The sequence below is a fragment of the Silurus aristotelis genome, assembly GCF_946808225.1.
Source record: "Silurus aristotelis genome assembly, chromosome: 5".
Lineage (NCBI taxonomy): Eukaryota > Metazoa > Chordata > Actinopteri > Siluriformes > Siluridae > Silurus > Silurus aristotelis.
In genome coordinates, this window is record NC_139578.1 from 15,138,226 (window position 1) to 15,165,036 (window position 26,811).

At 40.1% G+C, this 26,811-nt stretch overlaps 1 protein-coding gene across 3 annotated transcripts; it reads left to right on the forward strand.

The window, feature by feature from the left end:
- Positions 1-542: 542 nt before the first annotated feature.
- mtm1 (myotubularin 1) lies at positions 543-26,284 on the forward strand. Of its 3 annotated transcripts, XM_083540800.1 has the most exons (16): positions 3,318-5,859; positions 6,143-6,960; positions 7,409-7,503; positions 11,259-11,331; positions 13,474-13,568; positions 14,971-15,081; positions 15,408-15,509; positions 15,678-15,761; positions 17,295-17,444; positions 17,630-17,815; positions 19,844-20,029; positions 20,995-21,198; positions 21,325-21,417; positions 22,076-22,189; positions 22,896-23,072; positions 24,694-26,284. In XM_083540800.1, exons 3-16 carry the CDS (start codon positions 7,435-7,437, stop codon positions 24,871-24,873), a joined length of 1,824 nt encoding a protein of 607 aa, XP_083396926.1. In that variant the 5' UTR covers positions 3,318-5,859; positions 6,143-6,960; positions 7,409-7,434; the 3' UTR covers positions 24,874-26,284. The 3 variants fall into 3 exon arrangements, with proteins under 3 accessions (XP_083396924.1, XP_083396925.1, XP_083396926.1); XM_083540798.1 differs by lacking the exons at positions 3,318-5,859; positions 6,143-6,960 and adding an exon at positions 543-648; XM_083540799.1 differs by lacking the exons at positions 3,318-5,859; positions 6,143-6,960 and adding an exon at positions 549-648 and having other exon boundaries at positions 7,412-7,503.
- Positions 26,285-26,811: the final 527 nt, after the last annotated feature.

Genomic DNA, 26,811 nt, shown 5'->3' on the forward strand with positions numbered 1-26,811 from the left:
GATATCAAATAAGGAAAGAACGGTAAGATGCTTTATACTTGTCACGTTTACATTACAACACAGTGAATTTTTTTTTTCACATACCCCAGCGATATTAGGACCTAAGGTCAGAGTACAGGGTCATCCATTATACAGCACCCCTGGAGCACTGAGGGTTAAGGGCCTTGCTTATGGGCCCCTAAGAGTGCCAGCTTGGCGATACCAGAGCATGAACCCCCAACCTTACAGATCAGACATCCAGAGCCTTAAACACTGAACTGGTCATCTTATTCATACTGCTGTAAAAAATTTATGAACAGGTTGCAAGAACTCAGAAGGTGATTACTCAAATATGGTCTGAATATATCCCACATAGTCACAATTTGTAAGAACATTTACAGGGGAAATCAGATCATTTATCACGGCTTTATTCATCGTGCGTGGAACAGGAAGTTCTGGCTCTGAACTGAACTTGACTCTATACTTATATATACAGTAGTTCGATCATAAAAAAAAACTCCACAACTCCTTTAAATTGTCGGTGTGGCCGACTGTTCCGAGCAGCCAATCAGAGCGCTGAGCGCGGTCACATGACTCGGGCAGAGCGCTTCCTGCGGCGGTGCTAAACAGACTGGGGCCATTTCAGCATCGGACACTTACACTTCTCAGGTGAGTAGCGGCCCTGGGGACCGAGCCCTGGCGGCCCGTTCACACCGTGTACTTTCTACGAGTGGCTGTTTTCAAATCGCGCTCTGCTGAGGGAGTTTGCAGCGCTCCTGATTTTATTCGGCCACTTGAGAACAGTCTTTCAGATAGGCCCGAGCCTATTTCCTGGTAACAACATTGCATCTACGCGTTTTTTTCCCCTACGCCTGTTTTCAGACAAATCCTGCCTCCTGCTCACAGCTCGACTCGCATTTTCCGTTAAAACGCCTGCTTTCGATTGGATAGCAAAGTAAGAGCCAATCACAGAACCGGAGGCGGGACGAAACTGAACAATCCACGTCGAGGAGGCGGGGTTTGTTGGAATGCGGGTGGGAAAAACACCACTGACTGCTTCCAGCTAAATAGTCTTTCGTGTCCTAACGGAGTGCTGGTAAACTCTACTGTGGGAACTGGGAGAAGTTGTAGAAGTGCTGATTTTCCGCGTGTGTGCGCTCCGGTAGCGCATCTACACACTCCGCTTACCAAGTCCTGCGGGGGAGAGGGAGTTACTGTGCTTTTTTTAGATTTGCGTGTGAGGGTGGTCTAGAGCTGGTGTGTGTGTGTGTGTGTGTTAGTATAGAGTTGTGTAGGTAGGTATAGAGCTGTGTGTGTGTGTGTGTTGGTATAGAGTTGTGTAGGTAGGTATAGAGCTGTGTGTGTGTGTGTGTGTTGGTATAGAGTTGTCTCGGTAAGTATAGAGCTCTGTGTGTGTGTTGGTATAGAGTTGTCTCGGTAGGTATAGAGCTCTGTGTGTGTGTTGGTATAGAGTTGTGTAGGTAGGTATAGAGCTGTGTGTGTGTGTTGGTATAGAGTTGTGTAGGTAGGTATAGAGCTGTGTGTATGTTGGTATAGAGTTGTGTAGGTAGGTATAGAGCTGTGTGTGTGTTGGTATAGAGTTGTCTAGGTAGGTATAGAGCTGTGTGTGTGTGTGTGTGTGCTGGTATGGAGTTGTGTAGGTAGGTATAGAGCTGTGTGTGTGTTGGTATAGAGTTGTCTAGGTAGGTATAGAGCTGTGTGTGTGTTGGTATAGAGTTGTCTAGGTAGGTATAGAGCTGTGTGTGTGTGTGTGTGCTGGTATGGAGTTGTGTAGGTAGGTATAGAGCTGTGTGTGTGTTGGTATAGAGTTGTCTAGGTAGGTATAGAGCTGTGTGTGTGTTGGTATAGAGTTGTGTAGGAAGGTATAGAGCTGTGTGTGTGTTGGTATAGAGTTGTGTAGGTAGGTATAGAGCTGTGTGTGTGTTGGTATAGAGTTGTGTAGGTAGGTATAGAGCTGTGTGTGTGTGTGTTGGTATGGAGTTGTGTAGGTAGGTATAGAGCTGTGTGTGTGTGCTGGTATGGAGTTGTGTAGGTAGGTATAGAGCTGTGTGTGTGTGTGCTGGTATGGAGTTGTGTAGGTAGGTATAGAGCTGTGTGGGGGTGTGTAGAGCTGTGTGTGGGGGTATATAGCTGTGTGTATAGAGCTGTGTGGGGGGGGGTATAGAGCTGTGTGGTTGTGTATAGAGCTGTGTGGGGGTGTGTAGAGCTGTGTGTGTGGGGGGGTATATAGCTGTGTGTATAGAGCTGTGTGGGGGTGTGTAGAGCTGTGTGGGGGTGTGTAGAGCTGTGTGTGGGGGTATATAGCTGTGTGTATAGAGCTGTGTGGGGGGGGGGTATAGAGCTGTGTGGTTGTGTATAGAGCTGTGTGGGGGTGTGTAGAGCTGTGTGTGTGGGGGGGTATATAGCTGTGTGTATAGAGCTGTGTGGGGGTGTGTAGAGCTGTGTGGGGGTGTGTAGAGCTGTGTGTGGATAGAGATGTATGTGGGGCCATAGAGCGGTGTGTGGAGATCTGCGTGTGTGTTTAAAGATGTGTATGGCGGGTATAGGTGTGTGTGTGTGTGTGTGTGTATAGAGATGCTTGGAGTGAGTGTGTAGCTCAGTGTGAGCTGTTAGTCAGGGTGAACAGACAGAGTTTCACTTCTAGAAGTTTCCCTCTCACTCTGCACTCGTTAGATGGTGTGTAAACACAACTATTTTTACTTGCCAGATCTGCCCTGCTTTTTTATTACTCATTTGTTCAGAACAGAAATGTCGGGTCGAATCGTGTTCTCTTCTCCTCTCTGCGCTTTATCAGGCCTCCTAATGGTCTTTTGCTGTAGACTCATAAAAGCCAGCTTTGAATTCAGTCTTGAACTCTGCTCATCCTGAGTACAGAATGAAGCAGACACTAGCCGTATAGTTGATTAAACGTTTTGCACATGTTCCTTTATTACACTACATAAGGAATATGGAGTAATAGTGTGTAGACAGTATGGGCGAAGAACATTCTAGAAACTCCCCATACCGTTCACATTTATTCAGTAAATATCATGGAATAAACCATATTCCAAATTTTAGCTACTTGTTTGTTGATTTATTAAACACCTGAAAAAAATGTTGTCATCTCCTAAGTTACTTGTGAGAATGCAGCATGTTGTGTTTATACCTAATCACTGACTCAGAGCTGTTTGTGTGCTTGAAGAGTGCTATTGTGGGAAACAAGTTCCAATGTAGAAAATAAAACTCTAATAGTTTTTTTTTTTTTACGTAATTATCTTTATGCATTTTTTTTTATTTCCAATTCAATCGAGTGATACTTTGCTAAAAACATATTTAGTCCCAGTGGAGTTGAAAAGCCTCAGATATAATGGATTTTGGTGTAATAGGCGTAAATGAGGATGTTGAACTGTTAGCAGATTATAGCTATAGCCACTATAACGCTAACACTTGAAAGTCGTTGATGTTGAGCTCCACCTTTATAATGCCGAGTGAAATTAATGACGGATAATCGTAATATATTCCCGCGTGTCCTGTCTGGTAGGATGTGGCTTTTATATTAACACGCAACGAGCACAACAATAGATAAAACAGACAGTATCATAGTGATGATGAATTTTCGATATTTCCATTTGACGCAGGTTTAAAACGAACCCTCTTGATGGATAACGTGGCATGCTGGCACCTTTCTGTTGAGCATATCACTACGAAAGTAAAGAAGAGAGGATTAAGACCACGTCTTCACAATCACCCCTCTCCCTGGGAATTTATAGACCTGTTCTTCCCCTTGTCTAAATTAATACACTTAACAAGAACATTAGCTGGATATATTACTATTACATCACATCATATAGACTTCTACCTCTTCTCAAATGCCTTCAGGACAACATCCTTCCTGTTTTATTTCTCTATGAGCAGCGTTCAGATCTGATAATGGCACATCATGATGACCTCCTTTAGTGATGTCATCTATATAAATAACTAGTTCATGACACTGTCAATGTCGCTCCCATCTCACTATCAGGTCCATCTGCAGGAGCCATGAAGTCACACAGTCGTGGTCACCTCCCCCCTCCCCCACCCCCGTTTTCCTGTCAAGCAACCAGCTATTTGCTTCATGCGTCGCTCTGGATTTGCACTTAATTACAGACACCGTAAGCTAAATTTAGCACGAGTGGTGACTTCAAACTCCGTCTTTTAGGCGTAGGTGAAGAGCGTACACTTCTCCAGCTAGAAATCTCCATTAGATGTTTCTTCTTGTTGACTCAGGCTACACTTAAGGTTTGGTGTCATGGTCGAATTTCACTTCAGGAACTTTTTCGCATTTACTTTTTCGAAGTTTTGGTTTTCAAAATCGTACGCTTGTCGATGTGCTTTTTTTTATTTTTTTTTATTTAAACATTTTTTAAACAGTTAATGCAAGCAGTCGATGTGTTGCTTAAGCAGTTGCTCACATCACTGCCACTGAAACACAACCCACAAGTACATCATTAAAAACAACAAAAAAAAACAAGTGTTTTATTTGCACACTAAAAAATAAAGGAACCAAGTTGTATTTGATCTGAAACTATAAAGGGGATCTTTTTCGTTCTGTTCATATATGATTGGAAAGTGTTAAAACTAATTAAATATACATGACTTTAGACTCTATTAAAGTCTATGGAGACTTTTTAATTTGTATTTTTTTTTTTGCCAAAAACATGGCTTTATACATATTCTGTTTTGTTGATGAGGCACAAATTAGTAGCTTTTTGTTTTTTCCCAGGGTGTGGATACTTTTGTGAAAGGGGAACCTCAGATGTTTCTCATAGGGGCAAACTGAAACCTGTTTGGATGAGTCTTTATTCAAAGAGAGAAAGATTTTGTGAGCCACATTTCACAAACAATATGTAGCATGTACTTTTACATACACTACACTTTTCTTAAAAATAGCAAACATCCAGGCAGCATGATCACTATTAATTGTATAGTACACTACAAGTGCAAAGGTTTGTGGACACTAAACTTTGTGGAGTGTGGTTGTGTAGCTTTCTGCTCATTCAGCTACAAGGGCTTCAGTAAGGTCCGGTATTGATGTAGGGCGAGGAGGTCTCGGGTGCAGTCGGCATTCCAGTTTTCACCAGGTTTGAAGTCAGAGCTCTATAGCAGGCCACTCAAGATCTTCCACTCCATCCCATATCTTCAAGGTGCTGGCTTTGTGCACAGAGGTATTGTTATGCTGGAACAGGTTTGGCTGTACTAGTTCAAGTTAAAGGAAAAATGTAATGCTACAATAATTGTGTGGCTTTGACTTCTATTTGAGGCTGTTTAGTGTACAGAAGAATAAATAACCAATTTACTCATTAGTGAAAATAACCAGCATTGAAAATAAAGCCCTTTTCCAGTAGGAACTGAAGGAGTCCTCCAACTGTAATGTCATGTTAAAGTAATAAATCTTCTGTGTTAAGTAAATGTAGCAAATAAAGCCAGTTATCCCTTATTAAATACTCTGGTCTGATTGTTCAGAATATGTCTAGTCATTTTTTCTATAACAGCATCTCTAAAGGTAGTTGCACCTGCAGGATTACTGCTTCTATAGTAACAGTTAATTCACAGAAACTTGGGCACACCACAATCTTTAACATGTCTAATAATAAACTGATGAGCAGTTGAAAACCTACCAATGATTAGCTGTCACAGTTGAGGGTTTCGGGCAAATAGGTCATTTTCCGGTTTCTTGGTAACACAATAACCTACATATGTATGTCTTATTAACTTCAAGAGAGAAAAAGAGGCACTCATATGAATGCCTGTTTATAGCTGCTCTGGCACAAGTGATAACGGGAACTGCTTTCTATATCTGGATGTTCTATAACCTTAAATGCAAGTAAAAATGGTTAGAACGTACAATGCATCATTTATTCATTCATCATTCATTCATTCATTCATTCATTTTCACCCGCTTATCCGTAATTCGGGTCGCGGGGGCAGCAGTCTAAGCAGGCCCCCGCCTTCGACTGCTGCCCAATCCTCACAGCACCGTCCCTCACATCCCTCCTGCAGGTGGTGAGCCCACGGGAAGGCGGCCCCACGTCACTCCGACGTCACGGACCTTAATATTTCCCTCGTAAGGGACCCCGGGAGCATAGAGGGTTAAGGGCCTTGCTCAAGGGCCCAAGAGTGGCAGCTTTTATCATTTATTAATACATAAAAGTTGTAACTGTTGACGGATGCCAGTGGTGTGACAGGAGTGAATCACACTAGCAGAGTATGTGAAGGGTTTTAAGTGAGCACGTTTCACCCCTCAGCAGCACAATCAGACAGAATCCTCAGGTGATCCTCAGAGGCAAATTCCACAGGTCAGGTCTCTGCTCTCTATCCACACCTTAAGGACAAGGGGCACATTCTTGGTGCTCACAGAAGATAGTATAGATAAAACTATCTGTGCCTAACCCCCCATACATATAGTGTTGTGACAACTCTAACGCAACAGTTTGACTCAAATCATTTCGGGACATTGATTGGCCTCTTGGAATTTCAGTCTTATTACGGCAAAGCAAAGAAAGAACTTTGAACTCTCTTCAAATTTGCACATAGACTCATTTAACAGGTTGTGTGTATTTGCAAAATGTTTAAAATATTTTGCTGATTATGCATTTTTTCAAGAACTTTATTCACGAACTCTTGATTAATGCTGTCTAAAGAAAAAAACCGTAGAATTAATTAAGGAAATGAATGAAGAATTACTTCTTATCACGAATTAAACAACACTTTAAAACCAGCAGCTATGCCAAATTAAGAGTTGACGTCAAGCACCGATTTGTGATTCCAAAATACTTCTTATTTCTATCTATTACCGTCTACATGTTAATCGGTGTCCCGCCAAATCCTACTTACTGTCTTGCATCATGTGAAGCTATCGACTGAAATACAAGCTTCTCTGTGACACGTGAAGCTAGCCAACGCCATCCTATAGAACTGCTGCTCATTCTGCACCACTTAGAGGTAATCACTATCTGCCCTCTTCCACATACATGAGATCACAGATGCCAAGGGAAAGGGAGTACGTTTCCACTCCTACCTCAAGACCACGGCTCTCGAATACTGATGTCTTTGACATCATTAACATTCAAAGTTGATTGTGCTTTCATAGGGCGTCTAGTGATATTTTTAGTCGAGGATAGCATAGCGTCCGGCGCAAACCAGAACCGTGACTCATGGATATCAGATGGACTAAGCCACATTATCGTCACCCCCCCCATGGCTATATTTAGTTGAGAATAAAATATAAAACATGTAAGGAATCAAAATTAGAAAAACTGCATTGGTCTTGTTATATATTGGCATACTTGTGTATCATGCATTTAGTTTTTTGGCTCATCACATTGTCTCTGAGAGATTCCTCCAGTCCTTTTTTAAGTTTTTGTTGTTTGGTTTTGTTTTTGTTTTGCAGTAGTGGTGGAAGCAGCAGTCCCAGCAATGGCCTCGGCTCCAGCTCCTATACCGGGTTACATCTCCAGTTCTCTGCAGAACAGCTCCAGCCAAAACGTGAGTGCATACTCCACAATTATACACACCTTTCTGTGGGGGGTTATTTTTTCTTGACTCATCTTCATATTTTATATTGTACTTGTTTTTGAAGCACATTTCAACATTTGAATGTGCAGAATGACAATGGTCTTTGCTCAGTTGGGTCTAGATGGGCTATGCTTTCTCTGCTTGCATTAATAAATGATGCCCCCCAGTGTCATCCTATGCTATATAGAATCCACAGGAGTGCTGTACAGAAGCAAACATGCGTTACCATGTTCCACTCGTTCAGGTTTACGTTTTACGTCGCTCTCAGTGACGTGCCCTATACAATATATTTGCTATTGGTTTGTTATAACTAAATATTTTTTTAAGTTTACTTCTCAAATATTAAATGATCTAAAAAAAAGATCGATTTTGGTATGCGAGCTGAAATAAGCACATCAACATGGCACATATGCATCTCATTTGCAGAAGAGCTGGAGATTGAATTTTGCGAGCAAAAAGCAAGTTGTCTCCTGAGTAGAACAACAAAAAACATTAGGAAATCACAAGTTTGTATCCGAGGGATGCCACAGTCTGGCTGTGAGTCCTAGAGAGCAGAATTGGTCGGTAGGAACGGCATTACTGTTTTTGCTTTGTCATACTCGAATGAACCAATAATGGGTATCTCTGGAGCTCTGAAGAGTCTCTGAAGTGTAGAAAGCGCTTTTCTCCGAGTGTGTTCAGCCGCTTTGCGATGCAACATGTTTCAAAATATGCAGTAGTCGACACCTACAGATGGGTGGAGCTGGTTTGTGGGTGCGAATAAGCAGATGACCAAATCGGGAAGAAATATGGGGAGAACCTCATAATTAAACCTTATAATTAAATAACGCATTTAAAATGAAAAAGCTTGTGAAAGTGATGCTCTAAATGCTCTTTTTTTGAAATCCAGTGATAATCTGAGTGGTGATTGGATTGGTCACTTTTATTGAGTCACTGACCACAGCCACAATGCTCTTAAAAAGTGGTGTCATTTTTGCAGATTATATTATTATGTGATTTACGATGCAATTATAGTATCATTTATGTAACTTTACAGGCACAAATCCTACATTATTTGAACATTTAATTATCACTGCTATTCTGTTTATTGTATGCCAGGATTTTCTTTTGCTCAATCCGGTTAAATCAGTTTGAGTTGAACAGTTATTCAAGGAAAGATGAAAGATCGGATTTAAAGGTGGCGCAACAGCATCAACCGTAGCACATCTCTTTTCCACAATGTAGAATTAGAATAAGGAGTTTGAAGACCTCAGACTGGCTATAAATGAATACCAGTTCTCCACTGGAACACTACAGAATAAAACTGTCTGAATTATCTATCTGCTTTAGCAAGCCTGATTCTCCTCCTTCACTGTTTAGCAAGTCCTTGGAGTGGAAGGCACTCTGAAGTGTGGTACTGAAAGTGTGGAAATGCAATGGACAATGTTCTGTTTCCTTAGAAAACAGAAATAGAAATGTTTATGCTTGTATTATACTTCACATTGAAATGGGACACGTAGTATTAGAGAGGAATGGAGCTTTCTGAGAACACACACAGAGGCATTGCTGGCAGACTGTGGCCTCTTGGCTAAATGTGTGGAAACAGCAGGGAGACAGACAGTTGGCATGCTGGTCCACTTTGAGCTGGACCACTGCTGGACTGTACATATGTTAGTGCTGCTTCTAACACCTGGCAGGTGAGAGTGGCAGTTCTCCTTAGTGCCAGACCCTGTGTATGTGTCACTTCTGTCACCATCAAAAAAACCATTCATCCATCTCTCTCTCTCTCTCTCTCTCTCTCTCTCTCTCTCTCTCTCTCTCTCTCTCTCTCTCTCTCTCTCTCTCTCTCTCTCACTTTCTCACTTTCTCTGTTTTTTCACTTGCTCTTCTGTACTTTCTCTTCCTCTCTCGCCCTTTCTCTTTCAATCTCTGACCATTTTTACTCTTTATTCTCTTTTCTCTTTTTCCTCTTTCTCTGGTAGTCGAGCTATTTTTGCCACATTCGATTTTTGCATTTGAAATCTACAGAAAAAAATCTCGTTCGGTCTTAGCATCTGTCCCAGGAAGTGCACAGGGCTAAATCCAGGTGTGGGCAAAGTTAAATGTGCCCCATAAGACTCATGTGTCTGCAGTATACGTGTAGTGAGAACAACGAGGTGTCCCATTATCCCTAGTGAACAAAACCAAAAAACACACGGGTTGTGACGTTTGTGAATTCTGACCCATAACTCACTATTAAAACACACAGTGTGGTAATTTACTATGCTCCAGAAAGAAAATATAATCAGTCGTATTAATTATAGGTCATTAATAAATGCGTTAATATTCAAGCATGCACTCGACATATTGTTACAGTTTTCAGCATGACCTCCGCTTTATTATTACAAATGGAAAGTTTTTGTGTCAATTAATGGTTCTCTCATTCTTAAAGATTTATTGATTTATTTATAGAAAGATTTTTTTAATATGGGACAATATTAACATTCTGGTGGGATAAAACCGCTTTATTAAGATTTGGATAACCTTAAGATAAGGTTTGATATTGGGAGATGCACTTTGGCAGAGATGGTTTTGATGGTGTGGTGGATTTTGGCAGCACATATGTAGATGTGTGCTGCTGGGAATATCATTATAAAGCTCTTTACACATGTCTGATTTTACGGACACAAAAACACGAGTAGATGAGTCTATGCTGCGCAAAACGTAAGATGATACTTTGGTTAAAAATATCACAGCATAATATTTTAGCAAGGGGAATGTTGTCCAACAGATAAACATTTTGAGTGTTTTGTTTGGAATCGGCTAGTGTTTTGGCGTTTTGGTTTTGTAATACATACGCTTCGCTCTTGGCAGATTTGGAAGTCTTGCTGTTGATTTGAATGTAATCGCAAGCAGTCAGATGAGAGATGCACGCTAGGCGTTAAAATTAATATGTGCTGTTTTTACAGGCCATTCAAAAGCAGCGACTTTACACTTGTCTTGTGAGAGATTCTTTTTCAATCTGTTATGCAGTTAGTTAACGTGCAGTGGCCACTGATAACATTGTCATTGTGAGGCGCTCAAGTTTTATTTATTCATTTTTTTCTTGTTTAAAAAATATACAAGGAATTGAATAAAGCAGCATGAGTAATAACATGTCTTTTGACCAGTAAATAGTAGTCAGTATACCAGTAAAGGTATGACCATGACGTCCTGTGCTTGAGGTATTTTAATCCTGTGAACAGTCATTATTTTCTAATTTGATAGTCCAGTTTCATTGTGTTCATAAGTGAGGATTTCATTTTTAAAAAGCAGAGCTCGAAGCAGAACCTGTCATATGACCATGCCTGTCAGGCTGCAGCAAATGAGTTGAATTGTGTGTGTTACATTCCACTCCACTGAGCTTCAACTGGCAGCAGGAAAATGACCTGGAGAAAGCCGATTTGGATCTGTGTCCACACACACGCAAATGCTTAAGAACACACGAGTACGGGAGTGAACGACAGCTGTTCTGCTTTGTTCTTGTCCTCCACTACTCTCACTGTCCTGCTTTGCCTATCACATTTTCCTTTAGTTAAAGTAAACGAGGACAGAACTCATGTTTTTCCTGCCTCTGCTACAGAACATGTTATGCCTGAGGCTGGCCACTGTATACCACACGTTCTTGTTGTGTAGGGAACTTATTATAGCATCACTGTGAGATATGTGTGTGTTTGACATATACACCCACCCCAATGTCAGCCTGATGCTCCTGTGTGTGTTGACAGGCATCCAGGGAAAGTCTGAAGATGGAGCTACTAGCAGATGTTACCTTACTGCCAGGAGAAGAGCGAGTGATCGGTGAGTGTGTGTGTCTGTTTTTGTGTGTCAGAGTAACACGCTAATTACACTTGCTGTTTTTATTTATTTTATTTTTTTATTGTGTGTGTCTAGATGTTAAATACTGTATCTAAGGGTTTTCAGAATTTGAACGTTCGTATGCTCACGCAACCGAATGTTAAGACTTTATTCCGTTTGAACAGATGACATGCTCTAAACAGATACAAATACTAGAGATGCACTATTTGTGTCACGCGAGGGAGCGGTTACATTGAGGGAGTCACAAATAAAGTCTGATATGAAACTCAAAGAAACAAAGAACTCCTTCATGAACATGCAGCGGCCTTTAGTAACTATCCATCTCTGTGTTGCAGTGCTTTAAATAAGGCTATTAGTACATTTATCTTTTCAGAAATGGACCCAAGTAAATTTGTCAGCTCTAGATTAGAAAAATCCAGAAAAATATCCCAGGCAGGTAAAAAAAAAAAAAAAAAGGAAAAAAAACGGCAGGGGAAAAAAAGGTTGGATTTAAAAAAGAAAATAAAACAGGCTTTTACTTTAGTGGTATATAATTTGCAGACGTTGCTGTAGGTGCAGTTTTATTTCCTGTGTTTTTCTGGGAGTAGGCCTCATTATATAAAAAATAAATAATAAATAAATAATAATAATAATAAAAAAATGTAATTCAAAGCTTAGGCCACCCACACACTTATGGTTAAAATCTGAATAGAGATCCTTATATTTGGAGTGCTAAACAGTGACAGTGACATACAGCCCTAATACATCCAACATTGTTTTATAGCAACCAGAATATCTAGTCATAATAAGAATTTATGCCAATTTCTGAGCAATTTCCAATGCTGACTGTAAATATAAGGCAGGATCCTGCTTTAGATTCAGAATCACCTTTAATACTTTCTCTCGGTTTTCGGCTAAGATCTGTCACGCTGTGTTAGTTCACCCTGCGTGCAAACCCCATTTCTTTAAACAACCTTACACTGGATTTTGCAAGTTTTTCTTCAAATATACGGGAAAAGAAATACGTATATGGTAAGACTGAAATGTTACTAAGCATCAACTTTATTATGTATGTATTTAACCTCCGACTACCACAATGCTTGAATTTTTTTTTTTTATTTACTAGTATTTAGGAATAAAATTCAGTTTTTCATACAAATGTTATAATCTGTATCTCATACATTGATTTTAGTATTGCTATGTTTTATGACTATATGGTCTTTTTGCCAGCACAGTGTCTCAAAATTTTTTCTTTTTTATTTATTTTAGGTAAAGTAGTCAAAATAAATAAATCTACATCACATCATTTCGAACACAAGCCAAGTGTCCTGAAAGTAATGTTACACGAGGCTAGTTAAGTTTCCAAAAGGCACTTATTGAAGTCACATTTTTGTGGCTGAATCGCTTATCATTTCATTTCCAATCACATCACGTCAAGCAGTACTTCTGATCCATTTCACTGAGTGCATCACTGTAAAATTTGTGATGTTAGTGTTCGCAAATATTGTCATTGGACCTGGCAAGCAATACTTTCTGAGAACTTCCAATCCAAAATACACTATTTGGACAAGTTTTGGGACACCTATGCTTCTTTCCAAATCTGTTACCACATGATTAGAGGCACACAATTGTATAGGATGTCTTCGGATGTGGTAGCATTACATTTTCTCTTTACTTGAACTAGATGCAAACCTGTTTCAGCATGATGATGCGCCAGTCTTCATTAAGATATGGGTTGAAATGGAAGATCATGAGTGGCCTGCTATAGAGCTTTAAACTCAACCCTACTGAACACATTTGGGATGAATTGGAACAGACCAGACCCCCTCACCCTACATCAGTATCTTACTTTCCAAAAGCCCTCGTGTTTGAATGAACACGTGTCTCCACAACTTCGAAATTTGTGTGAACGCTTTTTTTTCCATTTGATCACATTGTATCTAAAAAGTCTTTATATTAAATTTCTTGTTACAGAACAGTTATATATAAAAAAATTACTAATGTTGAACATGAAGATGGTCATCTTTATATGTATGATTATATTTAATTAGATAGCTAATGTGGAAATCAGATTTACTGAAATTAGATGTGAATGTGTGTAATTGTGTTGGTCCGTCTTAAAGCAAGCTGTTTGTTCTCTCTTAGACAAAGACCTCATCTACATGTGCCCGTTTAATGGCGCGCTCAAAGGGAAAGTGTTCATCACCAATTACAGACTGTACTTCAAGAGCACTGACACGGTGAGAGACAAATGTGTAACTTTAGCTTTGCAACTCTGCGTTTTCTCGAAAGGCAGACAATGCACACTTCTCTCTGAGCGTCTCTCAAACTCTCCAGCTTTTCTATTTATGGAAAACGTACTTAGAAGACATTTTAGACCTTGTGAGGCAGGTTTCCACCCTTCACCTCGCTCCACCTCTTCACAGTGTAAAATCCGACAGCTCCCAATTCTTTTGATGACCTGCCAGCTATGTCTAAAAGCTTTCTCTCACACCCCTCACTCTCTCTTCTGTCGCTTTTTTCCCCCTATTTTTTCTAATGTGTTTTTACTCTCTCTATCATGCTCTCTGCCTTGAGATGTTTTCTGGCTTCCTCCCTTTAGTCAGTGCTATCTCTTAGCAATGCAGCATGTAGTGTTTATCTTGTGCAAGGAGTAAAGTGTAAAAAAAAAAAAAGACAAAAAACAAGGGATCGGCATGAAAACCAAAAAGGGAGGGCAGTGCAGATTTCATATGAGAGAGCCTTTCATCTGTGTGCTGGCATTAACTCTGGTTGGCACAGGCCAGAAAGCAGTCCTGCTGCATGTTTCAGCTGTTACAGTGGTCTTATGGAGAAAGGAGAAGCAAAAAATTTTCTTTCTCGAAAATATTTCTTTAATATTTCGTCTCACTTGTATGTGGAAATGCTTATATCAGTGCAGTTACAGTTATTAATACAGACCTGCTCGATTGTTTTGCTTGGGCACTGGTATATACTGCTATAATAAAAAAACTTTTGCTACAGAAAGTAATATAAGTCTAATAATACTGTAATATTGCACATGCCTTATGAGGAACAGCCACTTATTAATATTTCATGAACTTGTAATTACATTTTGTTCTGTACACCCTGAAGTGACACTAAAATAGACAGGGTGACAAGTGAACAGTAAACATTTTGCTATAAGTTGTATTTTCAGTTGTGCTCAGCGTTCCCAGTGTTGACTTCAGATCCAACATAAGTCTGAATGAGTTCCACTGAGTGGAAAAAGATATTTATGACAATGAATAAAAGAAGCAGTTTAGAGGATAATCTACACACCTGGCAACTCGGAGCAAATTGATGCACAGCTCAGTGCTATCCACATGGCACTAATTTACACCTGGTTTGGAAAGTGAACACAATGATGGGCCACGTTGTGAATGTGGCCTAATTACAGTTGAGGTCTATGGGATTACCGTGGCTATATGATTTTGAGAACCCTCTTATCGCACTTGGAACAACTAATAGATTTGTACACAACTTTTATGAAAAGGTGTCAAGAAGGCAACACATTACAATAAGAGCCGTGGGCAGTGTTCCCTTTCGAGCAATATGATTTCGAGCAATATTATTTGAGAGAACGCTAGGTGTAATACTGATTACTGTTGCTGTCGATCTCAGGAGGTCATGGTCATGCTGGATGTGCCCCTTGGTGTCATCAGCAGGATAGAAAAGATGGGCGGAGCCTCCAGCCGAGGGGAGAATTCTTATGGGCTGGACATCACCTGCAAGGTAACACTCCCACATTCAGGGCAGTAATACAGTATTTCCCAGCCCAGGCGTATAATCAGAAAAAAAACTTCCAAAATACAATACGACACAAACACAAGCTCCTGTGCGCACTGTAGAGATTCTACAAGGTACTCGAAGTTCTTTACATACTTAATGTTGAAATATTTATTCAATGTTTGGTTACAGTCCTCCTACCCCGTATGCAATGTGTAATGTAATTGTACTGATTTGCCATTAAAACATTGTAAGATGGTTGTAGCAGTTGACTATAGATGAAAACATGTTCAGCAGCTGATGTAATTTTGTCCGTCTTTGTTTATTCATAGGACATGAGGAACTTGAGGTTTGCTCTGAAACAGGAGGGTCACAGTCGTAGAGACATTTTTGGGGAGCTTTTTAAATATGCATTCCCTCTCTCTCATGGACTGGTGAGTTAAAACACACTCGTCCACATATGCATTATTATTATTGTTGTTGTCATTAGCATTTGTTTACAGTATGCAGGACTTATTTAAAGGAACTTTATAACAATTTCCACTCATTAGAATGTAATTCAGTCTTTGTGTGTGTATGTTTGTGTTTTTTCTCCACCCCAGCCCCTCTTTTCCTATTTGAGTCAGGAGAAGTTTCATGAAAACGGCTGGGAAGTTTACAAACCCATGGAGGAATACAGACGTCAGGTTAGGAGCCGAGCACCTCCACCCGTTTTTCACAATGATCCGAACCAGCACTCACACTCTTGCTGTTTGTTTGTAGATACACTTTTAGCTGCCCAGTGTTTAATTCCACGTTGGTCTCGGACACATTTTTGTATTAACCTGAATTATGCAGATTTTATTTCTAATTGTTTGAAATATGAATAGTTAGAAATGGTTATGGTCTGGGCTTTGGAGTAGGTCTCAGGAAATCCGCTCTTATCCTCTTTGCTGTTTATTTATTTATTTATATTTTGGAACTTGGGCTGATGAATTGGTTTGAATTGATTACAGTTTTTTGCAGTTCTCTGCAGATTTGACAATACATCACGAATGGCCTGTAATGCTCTTACTGCCCATCAGACTTGTCACAGTAAAGCTGCTTGAACGAGGTGTAATCTTGTTTTTTTTTTTTTTTTTTTCTTTTTCTTTTTTTTGCCAGTTTGGTCAAATTTCTCAGGCCTCTTACGAGTGAATGCTGATATGGGATTAGTTTATTTCTTTTAAGAATATGATGAGGTGGACAAGCATGGCTGCCCTCCAATCTGCAACTTTACCAACACGTTTAAGAAATCCAGCCTCGGCTCTCTGTACATTCACATTTTGACCAGCAAGAGAAACGTTGCAAAGTGTCGGGGCACAAATTGCAATAATGTAGCACTGCGATAAAAAAAAAAAACTACTTAATATTGCTAAAATGTGTTCGTCTCCATAAGTGGTAGATAAGCACAGAACGAGACAATTTCATGCTCATTTTTGTGCAATACAAAGATGGTCATTCATTTTTCCTTCTTTTAAATGGCCAGATTGTTGCCAGATAATTTCTTTCCTTTTTTCTAACACCATGAAGCGACCATCTGAATTTCACTCATGTGCAATCCCTAATTAATCTTCAACTAAAACACCATTACAATAGCTTGTTCCTTCTTCTCGAGGCCTGTCACTTTGATGGTTCAAATTCTATTTGAACTGTGTAAGGCTTTAACAATAGAAACACAGTCACATGAAACAGAAATCCTGATGTAACTAATGGCAAGAAATCACTAAGACAACATGAGGAAGAACTCTTGAGAGGAACCAGAGTCAAAAGGGAACCCATTCTTGTCCAGGTGACACCTGATAGTGGAATTCTACATAATTACTCTTTCACAGCTGTCGACTACAGTACCAAGTGGAATAGGACTAAGTGTGCTGAAAGAAATGTTGTGTGAGCATGTTGTAAACAAGAGTCTAGGGACAGAGTTTGATGATTACAGAAGCAGTTTTTAGATTTACAGTGTTGCATTTGAGATTATCTGTACAGGCTTTTAAAGTGATGGTCTTATAATCTCCTTTGCAAAAAAGGAAGAAATCTCAGAATTTAGTGGTAATAGTTCACAAATTGCATATTTGGGTACCATAAGGACTGAAAGATTCGAGAAGGAAATGCACAACACACTCGAGTGCATTTACAATAAATTTGCTTCAGCACATGTGATAATGTTGTTGCACAGAAATATTCTCCTCTGCATTTCTTAGGGTTTGCCTAATGAGAGATGGAGGATTTCTTTCATGAACTCAAGCTATGAGCTGTGTGACACTTATCCCACCATCCTGGTCGTCCCATTCGAAACTTCGGATGAGGATTTGCGGCGAGTGGCCACATTCCGTTCCCGCTGTCGTATACCGGTGAGCATGGACGTCCGGTCCTTATCACATTGAACAAAAAGACCAATTCAAACACTGGGTCAAGTCAATCAATAAGAAATCAGGAAATAAGAAATTAATAAAACTTTGCAAAGCTGATTTCAGAAATATGTACCGTGCGAGCGACTTTTGGTTGTTGTTTTTTTTTTTTTTTTTTTAATGTGCAGGTGCTGTCATGGATCCACAGGGAGAAGCAGGCGGTGATCATGCGCTGTAGTCAGCCGCTGGTAGGAATGAGCGGCAAGCGCAATAAAGATGACGAGCGCTACCTCGACATCATCCGGGAGGCCAACAACACGCCCAAACTCACCATCTATGACGCCAGGCCTAACGTTAATGCTGTGGCCAACAAGGTAAACGTTTATGAAGACCTTTTAAATATCTGGCTGTGAATATATGCACAGTTCATATATCCTGTGACGGCTCAGTTGTGGGGGTTTTTGCCAACAAAAGCCATCAAAGGTTCCTGATATGGAATTAACAGCAGGCTTTTAATAAATCCATAGTCTGAAAACAAAAGAATATGAATAAATGTTACTCGAAGTTACAGAAGTGTTTGGAAGTTTGCAGTTTGATCGTACTGTGCTCTGTCCCTCCTGCAAAATGTTTAATTGCAGGAAATTGAAGTTTTTTTTTTTTTTACATTTCTGTACTTTTACTCTCCTCTTATTGTTTAATGTTTTAATCTTACAAAAAACAACCAAAAAATGATCACTATTTCCTGTTTCTAGTAGTCTTGTAACTCCGTAGATGAGGCTGGATAGCCGTCTTATGCACTATAATCATTAATAACCAAGTAGCGGGGGATCACTACATCATGAAATGATGGCATTTTAACATTTTTTATGGATTCTGTTGAATTCTAGCATAAATTATTTGTTATAGTTTTGTCATTTGGATATTTGGCGCTAAATGAACTTTGATAAAACGTGTTATGTAGTGTTGTTGTTGTTGTTGGGTTTTTTTGTTGGTTTTTTTTGGTGATCATTTTCCCAGTTCCTTCTTAAGGAACCAGTAATTCCAAGTTGCATGTTGTCATTACAGGCATAATTAATCCGTAATGTGCTGAATGCTATGTTCTGCAGTGACTGATATTAAACTCAGTGGAGTATGAAGTATGGCAGCTTGTTCCTCCAGCCACAAAGCTTTCACACTATCAGACAACTCGGATCAGATAATAACAGGTGCGCCGGGTCTGTCTATCAGTAGCCAACGAGGCGTAAGCAGCAAGTGTATAGTGTCTCCTTAATTCTTTTGTGTAACCCGCATTTGAAAATCGTGTATGCGGAGATGGGGGGGGCGCAACTGCAAAAATATACCCAGTCAAGTGGAAATATATCGCATATAGTCACATGTATGTCAAAGGTTACAACAAACCAAATCTAAGATCATTAAAAGTATTTTTTTGGTCATGATTACTCATTTCAAGCTTTCTTTCAAGATTTCTTATTCGGTTGTTTTTGCTTCTTTCTCAAAACAAATGCTTAAAGATAGCGAAACGTTTTGGCAGTGGAAAAACATGACTATATTTTCAGTACAAAGGTTTAAAAATCTTGTAATCTTTTAATAGGAAATACTTGATAAAGTTTGACTTTATTTATGACTGGAAATAGATGGGGTTTTTTTCAGTCTATTCCAACTTTTTGTTATTGTTCTTATTAATGATAATAAAGTCTTTGCTTTTTATCAGAGAAGATCCTGAGGTTGTCCATCTGGAGATGATGTAATGTAGTTTTTTTAGGGTTATGTTGGGTCAGTAAATGATGGTGGTTTAAAGCAGTAATATGTAGGTATTGATACATTATAGACTCAATTGATATTATGGGCCAGTAAAAGATTGATTTCATATTTGCATGCTCAAGTTTGAAATCATTGCACCTCTGCATCTTGAATTTATCTCCCATCTAAATCATAATGATTACACTAAATCTTCATAATCCATATTTGACACAAGAATGTATGGTTGACTGGTAGTGTTACTGCATAGACTGTGTTTTGTTCTGTTTTCATCCTATTTGTAGGGGTTTTGTTTTTGTCAGCTTGATTCGTTACTCATCAAGTCGACTGACGTAACAAACGAGGTAGAGTTGAGCAAACAGGAGACAGAACGTGAGACTGCCTGTGTGTGTTTGTGTGTGTGTGTGTGTGTGTGTGTGTGTGTGTGTGTGTGTGTGTGTGTGTGTGGAAAAGGCACAAACTGCCTGAAATAAACCTGAAGTGGAGCACTAATATGGCACGGATGAATTTAGTGTGCTGAATTCTAATTTTGATACCCTCTGCACTGATACACTCACTCGTGTGGAGTCTTGACGAGCATGGTGTCTTCTCTCAATTAGGTAACGTCCGCTCCATGCTTTGACCGTTCACTTATGACCCTCTAGGCCACAGGAGGCGGTTATGAGGGTGATGACGCTTATCAGAATGCAGAACTGGTCTTCCTCGACATCCACAACATCCATGTGATGAGAGAGTCGTTAAAGAAGCTGAAGGATATTGTTTACCCCAATGTGGAGGAGTCTCACTGGCTGTCCAGCCTGGAGTCCACTCACTGGCTGGAGCATATAAAGGTAAAAACCCGCTGTCTTACTGCGGAAACCATGCTGGTTAAAGAGCCGGTTTGGTCAACGCAATCACTTCAACTTTAAATGTTCCAAACTTGATTTCCTCGTAGAGTGAATGAAACCCTTTTGTTTAGGTTGTTGTATAGCTCACTGAATCAGAAAAGCAACTCAATTCAGTCTGTATTTCACCAGCCATCAGCTGTCAAAACCCTTGTGATACTTTTGCGCCTATGTCAGAATGGAACTTGTACATGCAACCAGATATTCAAATATTAGATTACATTTAATTGTGGACAAATAGGGAATGTTCACACAAATTTTCAAAATAGAGTCTCATTATTTCAAAATAAATTACTTTGGTTCTGCTATCGCACTATTTTATTTTCCACGTTCAGCCTTTTGTAGAATTTAAGAAATCATATTTGAAGCTTAAGGGACATGGGGTACATCAGTAGATGAATGCTGAGGATGGAGCCACCAAGAAGGAGGAAAAGAGGAAGGCCGAAGAGAAGGTTTATGGATGTGGTGAGGGAAGACATGCAGGTAGTTGGTTTGAAAGAGGCAGATGTAGAGGACAGGGGGGGTGTGGAGACGGATGATTTGCTGTGGCGACCCCTAATGGGAGAAGCCGAAAGAAGATATTTGAAGCTTAATAATATGATTGCATTTTCATCTGATTGAAAAATTGGTTGGGGTGATATGACATTAGATATAGAATTGTTATTTTTGTTTAGAAGTAAAATTGCTGGAAATGCTTAGTATTCTTTTCAGGGGGAAAAAAAAAAGTCATGGTGCATTGGTCCTGCGTATCATCTCAATTTGTTGTTGCCAAAAAAAAAAATCCTTCATGATCATCCTTTTAAATGATCGGGGTCGATACCCAAATTAGCTTAAAAACTGCAGCAGAGATCAATTAAACACAGCGCAGATATTTGCTCATTTTAAGACGACGTGTTCTCGTCCCGCTGTAGCTGGTGCTGTCCGGAGCAATTCAGGTAGCAGATAAAGTGTGTTCGGGCAGCTCGGTGGTGGTGCACTGCAGTGACGGCTGGGACCGCACGGCTCAGCTCACCTCTCTGGCCATGCTGATGCTGGACTCGCACTACCGCACACTCGGGGGCTTCCAGGTGCTCATCGAGAAGGAGTGGATCAGCTTCGGACACAAGTTCGCCTCGGTGTGTATGCATTCCTATACACAGTAGTAAATTGGAAATGGTGTGCTTTCTGTAAAACCACAAAGGTGTATTTTATTACATGACCCTTGCAGTCATTCGTGTGCGCTTGTATAAATGCGTTCGCAGAGAATCGGCCACGGGGACAAAAACCACGCGGATCAGGACAGGTCGCCTATATTCTTACAGTTCATAGACTGTGTGTGGCAGATGACCAAACAGGTAAGCAGTATTGTAACATACAAGTGCGTCATCTTTTGGCAGGTAAACCAAACGTTACATTAAGAAAACGAATCATCCGTGTTGCCTTTAATTTACTTTACATTGTATGATTAATAGAGCTGATCTAATGTAGTCTGACTTTACTGTCAGTAACACAGCCATTATTGTTCCACAGTCCTAATTTGGAAGACGTTTTTATTCAAATTGACTTACGATTCAGCCAAACAGATACAGATCAAGGGTCCTGCTCAAGTAGCAGCAGTGGCATTTTTGACAGAATCTGGATTTGAATCTTCTGATCAATAGCTCAGAGCGTAAGATAACACCACATTCATAGGGTTTCTTTTCTTTGAAGTGAAATTTCATCTGATGATCTGAATAACTTTGTAATTATGCCACAATACACTTTCCCTCGTGTCTGAGTATCAAATAGCCGGCTGGACAATAAATTCAATTTGAGCAATAAATGTTACTTGTCACGCAGTTTTCTGAGGTAAATCTTTTTTTCATCTTTTTTTTTTTTTCTTCTCTAAAACATTCATGTTGCCTATCCATAAATTGTATTCCATGAAACGTAATCCCGCATCTCACTGTGTGATGTTTTTAACCACGAATTTTAAAAGAGCTTCAACTCAACTCCTGTGTGTACTTCCCGCAGTTCCCGACAGCCTTCGAGTTCAACGAGAATCTTCTCATAACGATCCTGGATCACTTGTACAGCTGTCGCTTTGGCACGTTCCTCTACAACTGCGAGAGCGTCCGTGAAAACCTTGTAAGAAACCGGGACGGAAGCGCCGCCCACATCAGTCCTGTCACTGTCGTTTGCGTTGTCATGCAAAAATATTAGCATTTTTATTGAGTTAAAACTTGAATTTATGTCTGATTACATATAATAAATCTGCACAAACAAAACTATTCATTGGGGGATTTAGTCGGTGGGATTTAATGATGGTCATCTGCCAGAGATTTATCACACTAATAAAGAATTAATTGCAGCCGCTGTCCATCACAAGCCTGGTTTAAGATGAGACAAATTTGGCATTTTTGTTTTCTCTCTCTCCCTCCCCGTTCTCTCTTTCTCTCCCTCCCTCTCTGTGCTGTCTGCTGATTGTGTGAAGTAGAGCATGTGATACGCTTCAGTGCATCTAAATCAGAGCAGGGTGCACTTAAGGGAGATGAAACATTGATTGTGTGGCCCACAGAGCCAAGTGCAACAAAAACGGTGTTACAAAATGCAGCTCTCCTTCACACTCGCACACCTCAACTGTGCTTTCCATGTCTGGGCTTTTCCCTCTTTCTCTCTCCGATTGCTCATAATTGCTAATTGACACGCTTGCATTTGGCATAGCAGCACTGATGGTGAAGTTCACGTTGATGCATCTTCTTGCATGCCACCACACTTGTCATCTGTTCCTTCATTTTAGTTGTGAATGTGTTTTAAAAAGTACTTTTTTTTTGTGGTTTTTTTCGTTATCCAGAAGGTCCGGTCGAAGACTGTGTCCCTTTGGTCTATGATAAACAGCGAGGTGTCGTCCTACGTGAACCCGTTTTTCACGCACGAGTCCAGCCGCGTGCTTTACCCCGTGGCCAGCATGCGCCACCTAGAGCTCTGGGTGAATTACTATATCCGCTGGAACCCTCGCATACGGCACCAGGTATGAAGATATTAAGATGATAATTTAGCTTTGGTAGCTGAAGGGCTGCTTTGGTGCATTTATATGTTAATGTGTTTTCCCAAGTATACAAGGTGCTTTTTAGTGTTCAAACTTTGTGTGTGTGTGTGTGCTTGTTCATGTCCTCTTCTCTGTGTCTTTGTTATTGCCTTTGGGAGTGTGTGTGTGTGTGTGTGTGTGTGTGTCCCACTCTCGGCTTCAGTGGTGCAGAAAATCCTCTTTCCCCAGTTTAATTACGTCCTGACTGGCACGACGGAGAGCTGCCGCTCACATTGCCTTATCTCCACGACAGACACACACACACACACACACACACACACACACACACACACGCGCGCGCATGCGCATATAAACCTCATATCCCTCAGTTTTCATTTTCATTGATTTTCTTAATATTTAATTTCAGCCATACTTTATAGTATTAAAAACTGTTCTGTAGATCTTCCATGATGAGCTTCAGTGTGTCATCGAGTGCTTTTGATTTTTCCAGAAATCTGAGCCGTAATGAAGTTTTGAAATTGCTGCCCTTTAGCAATATCTCATGCTGCAGCGCCAATCAATGTTGACCTTCTTTGGCAGCAGAAAGAGGAGGTGTGATGTGATTGATTGCGTTCCTCTGCACTCTTGCCGTCTTTTGTATCCCTCTGGTGGTCAAAGAGAATAGTGCAGCTGTTGTATGTGAATCACAGTGGTAGCAGGGGATGGTATAGCAGTAAACAACTTTTGTTTTGTTGAACAAAACTATGTAAATTAAAACATTGTAAACTGTAGCAGTTACACCTATGCGCTTATACAGGGCAGAATTCACACTGCTTTAGGTCCGTTGGATGCTTTTAGCTTATAACATGCTTTATGGGCCCTATGACAAAAAATGTAGTTTCTTATTTCTTGTCTTTAGTGACTGACTGCAGTACTCACGAGAACTGGTGTATTTCCACCCGTTTTGTATTTGCTCAGAGTGATGGTATGAAGTTATGAAGAGTCAGCGTGCCAGTGTATCAAGTCCGACTGATACTCATTCAGGGTTTTAGGCCAATCTCTGCTCTTAAAATATTAGGAAAATTTTATGTATGCACTGGTATGTCGCACAAGTCTGTTTGTTCAGGATAAGAGTTGTTTTCTGGTTTTCAGTGTACATAACTAGTCAGTAACCTGTTCAATTGAAATACAATAATTTTTGAATTTGATATATATAATATACATACACAAGTATATTAGGTCACCTCACTTTTCCAGCCACATGTGTTGAGTGTGGAGGCCCAGTTTATGTCGGCCGGAGTGAAACATCTCGAGTTATGTGCTATAGAGCTCTGACCTCTTTTCTCCTGAACACCTGATTTGGAACACACCCCAGGCCCCCTCACCACACATCAGCACTCGACTTTACTAACACCCTTGTGACTGAATAATCAAAATCTAGTAGAACATCTTCCCAGAAGAGTGGAGGTTAATATAACAGCAAATGGGAACTAAAGGTTCATAAAGTGTATGTATGAATACTGTTCACAGTTTCAAAATGATTGTGATGTAAGATTTGATGTGTGTGTGTGTGTGTGTGTGTGTGTGTGTGTGTGTGTGTGTGTGTGTGTGTGTGTTTTGACAGCAAAGCCCGGTTGAGCAGCGCTACAAGGAGCTCTTGGCACTCCGTGATCAGTACCTGAAGAAACTGGAGGAACTGCATCTCTCTGACTCCTCCCCTTCCTCAACCCACCTGACTAACAGCTCCACCCCAAATGCTGCCTCTCCCAATCAGCACCTCACTCACCTGCAGACTCCTTTCTGATGTTTCAGACACGCCCACTCAACACGCAGGACGTTTTTTTTTGTACATAGCAATAGTAATAATTATAACGCTGTTAGTAGTGATGTCAGCGATAACCAGTAACGGAAAAAAATATGCGATTATGCAATAATGTCACAGCACGGCCTTCATAGCGCTAAAGTCAGTCAGGGGGGAACTAGAAGCCTTAAAGACGCAGCGGTATGGTGTTTTTTTTTGTGTGTGTGAGTGAGTGAGTGAGTGAGTGAGTGAGGGAGTGTGTGTTGCTGGCAATAGCTCTTTCCTGAACTGTGCATACAGTGAAGACAATTCTTGAAGGATCATAAATGTGATGTTTGTCTATAATGGTTAAGGCTGTAAGTGTGTGAAATGGATTTTGGAAAAGGAAAAAAGTCTAGTGATAACAACAGGGTATTAGTACAAGTCATTTTCATGTAAAAGAGGTTGTATGTTTTGTACGGTTAATTTCTCACTGCCTGTTCAGGAAGAGCTATTCAATTCCGCAGGTTCGATTTCCGCTCAGTCATATATCATCCAGAAGTCGCGTATCGTCTGCGTCGTAGACCCGGTCGAATTTGTGACAAGATCTCAAAAGTGTTTGACCACATAGCGTTTGTCTTGATTTGAGCGGACATTAGGTGAGTGTTGTTTTACATTTCAAGCATTCAGGGTATTGTTTGCTCAGAATTGACGCGTGCGGGCTACGAGGGAAAATGTCCTAAAATACTTTGGATGCGCTTCGAATGCAGAACCAGGGTTTTGGGGCTACAAAAGACCAGTTCTGTGCCTTTTTCTATCTAACGTGTTCTGTAACCTCGAGTAGACATTTTATAAGCAAAACGATTGTTTTTCTGCAGGCGGCATCGTTGGCAATGAAGGAGAAATTTCTTGCGGCTTCCATTTCTGATCTACAGGGTCACACTCTAGTCACCGCGCACTAGTGACGTTGGGCTACCTTTTTGAAAATACATAAAGTACAATCGTCACGGAGTCTTCAGCTCACGTTTAGGTTACTTCTCGTGGACAGATGCTGCATAGTCCATTAGAGCTGAATTGAAAGCAAGGGATTTGGGAGAAGCTGCCCTTTTGAGCTACTCCAGAGTCAGTACTATTCCTGACATGAAAACTGAACGAATGTAGGAGCAGCTCATCAGGGCACCTGGGTGCCATAACTAATGCTGCCTCAGAAGAGCTGACCTTCTGAAGTCTTTGGCCTCAATGAGGAGATGAAGTTTAAACCATATTGTGAAAAGAAGAAAAGAAAAATAAGCAAACGGAGGGGGAGAATCTATTTTTTACTTTGTACAAGCACCATAATGATGTAATTACCTCAACAAAAGCCTATTTTACTGTTGAAACTTCTATTGTAAAATATAATTATTTTATTCAGTGTAAAATTTGACAGTTTTATATATATATATATATATATATATATATATATAAAAAAAAAGAGTAATAAGGATCTGTTTTGATTGGTTGAGCTGTTGGTAATTAGTTAATGTCATATTTCTTTCCTGGGCATTTAGATTTGCTTTGTACCATTTATAGAGATGTGAGAACAATGTCAGACTTTTGTTTAACTCATTCTCAATCTATTTGCTGTGAGTGTAAAACTGAGTGAAGGAGTGTATGTTTTTTGTTTTTTTTTTTGGCATGGGAGTATTATCTGACATCTTTGGCCTTTTTAGGGATTAATTTTCTTTTTCTGGTTTGTTCTCCCTCATGTATACTCCACTGTTTGATGACCGCCTCTTGTTCTGTAAATAATGCTGATTAAATTAATTTAAAGATTTTTACACGCCTAAAGAAGTACATGCCTTTAAGTTTTTACACATGTAACACTTTTCCTGTTCTGGTATTCACAGTGTGCCTCAGAAGGCTCTGATATGCAGCAGAAAAACAACCAAGAGTGATGCACAATATATATTTTTTAAACCTGGC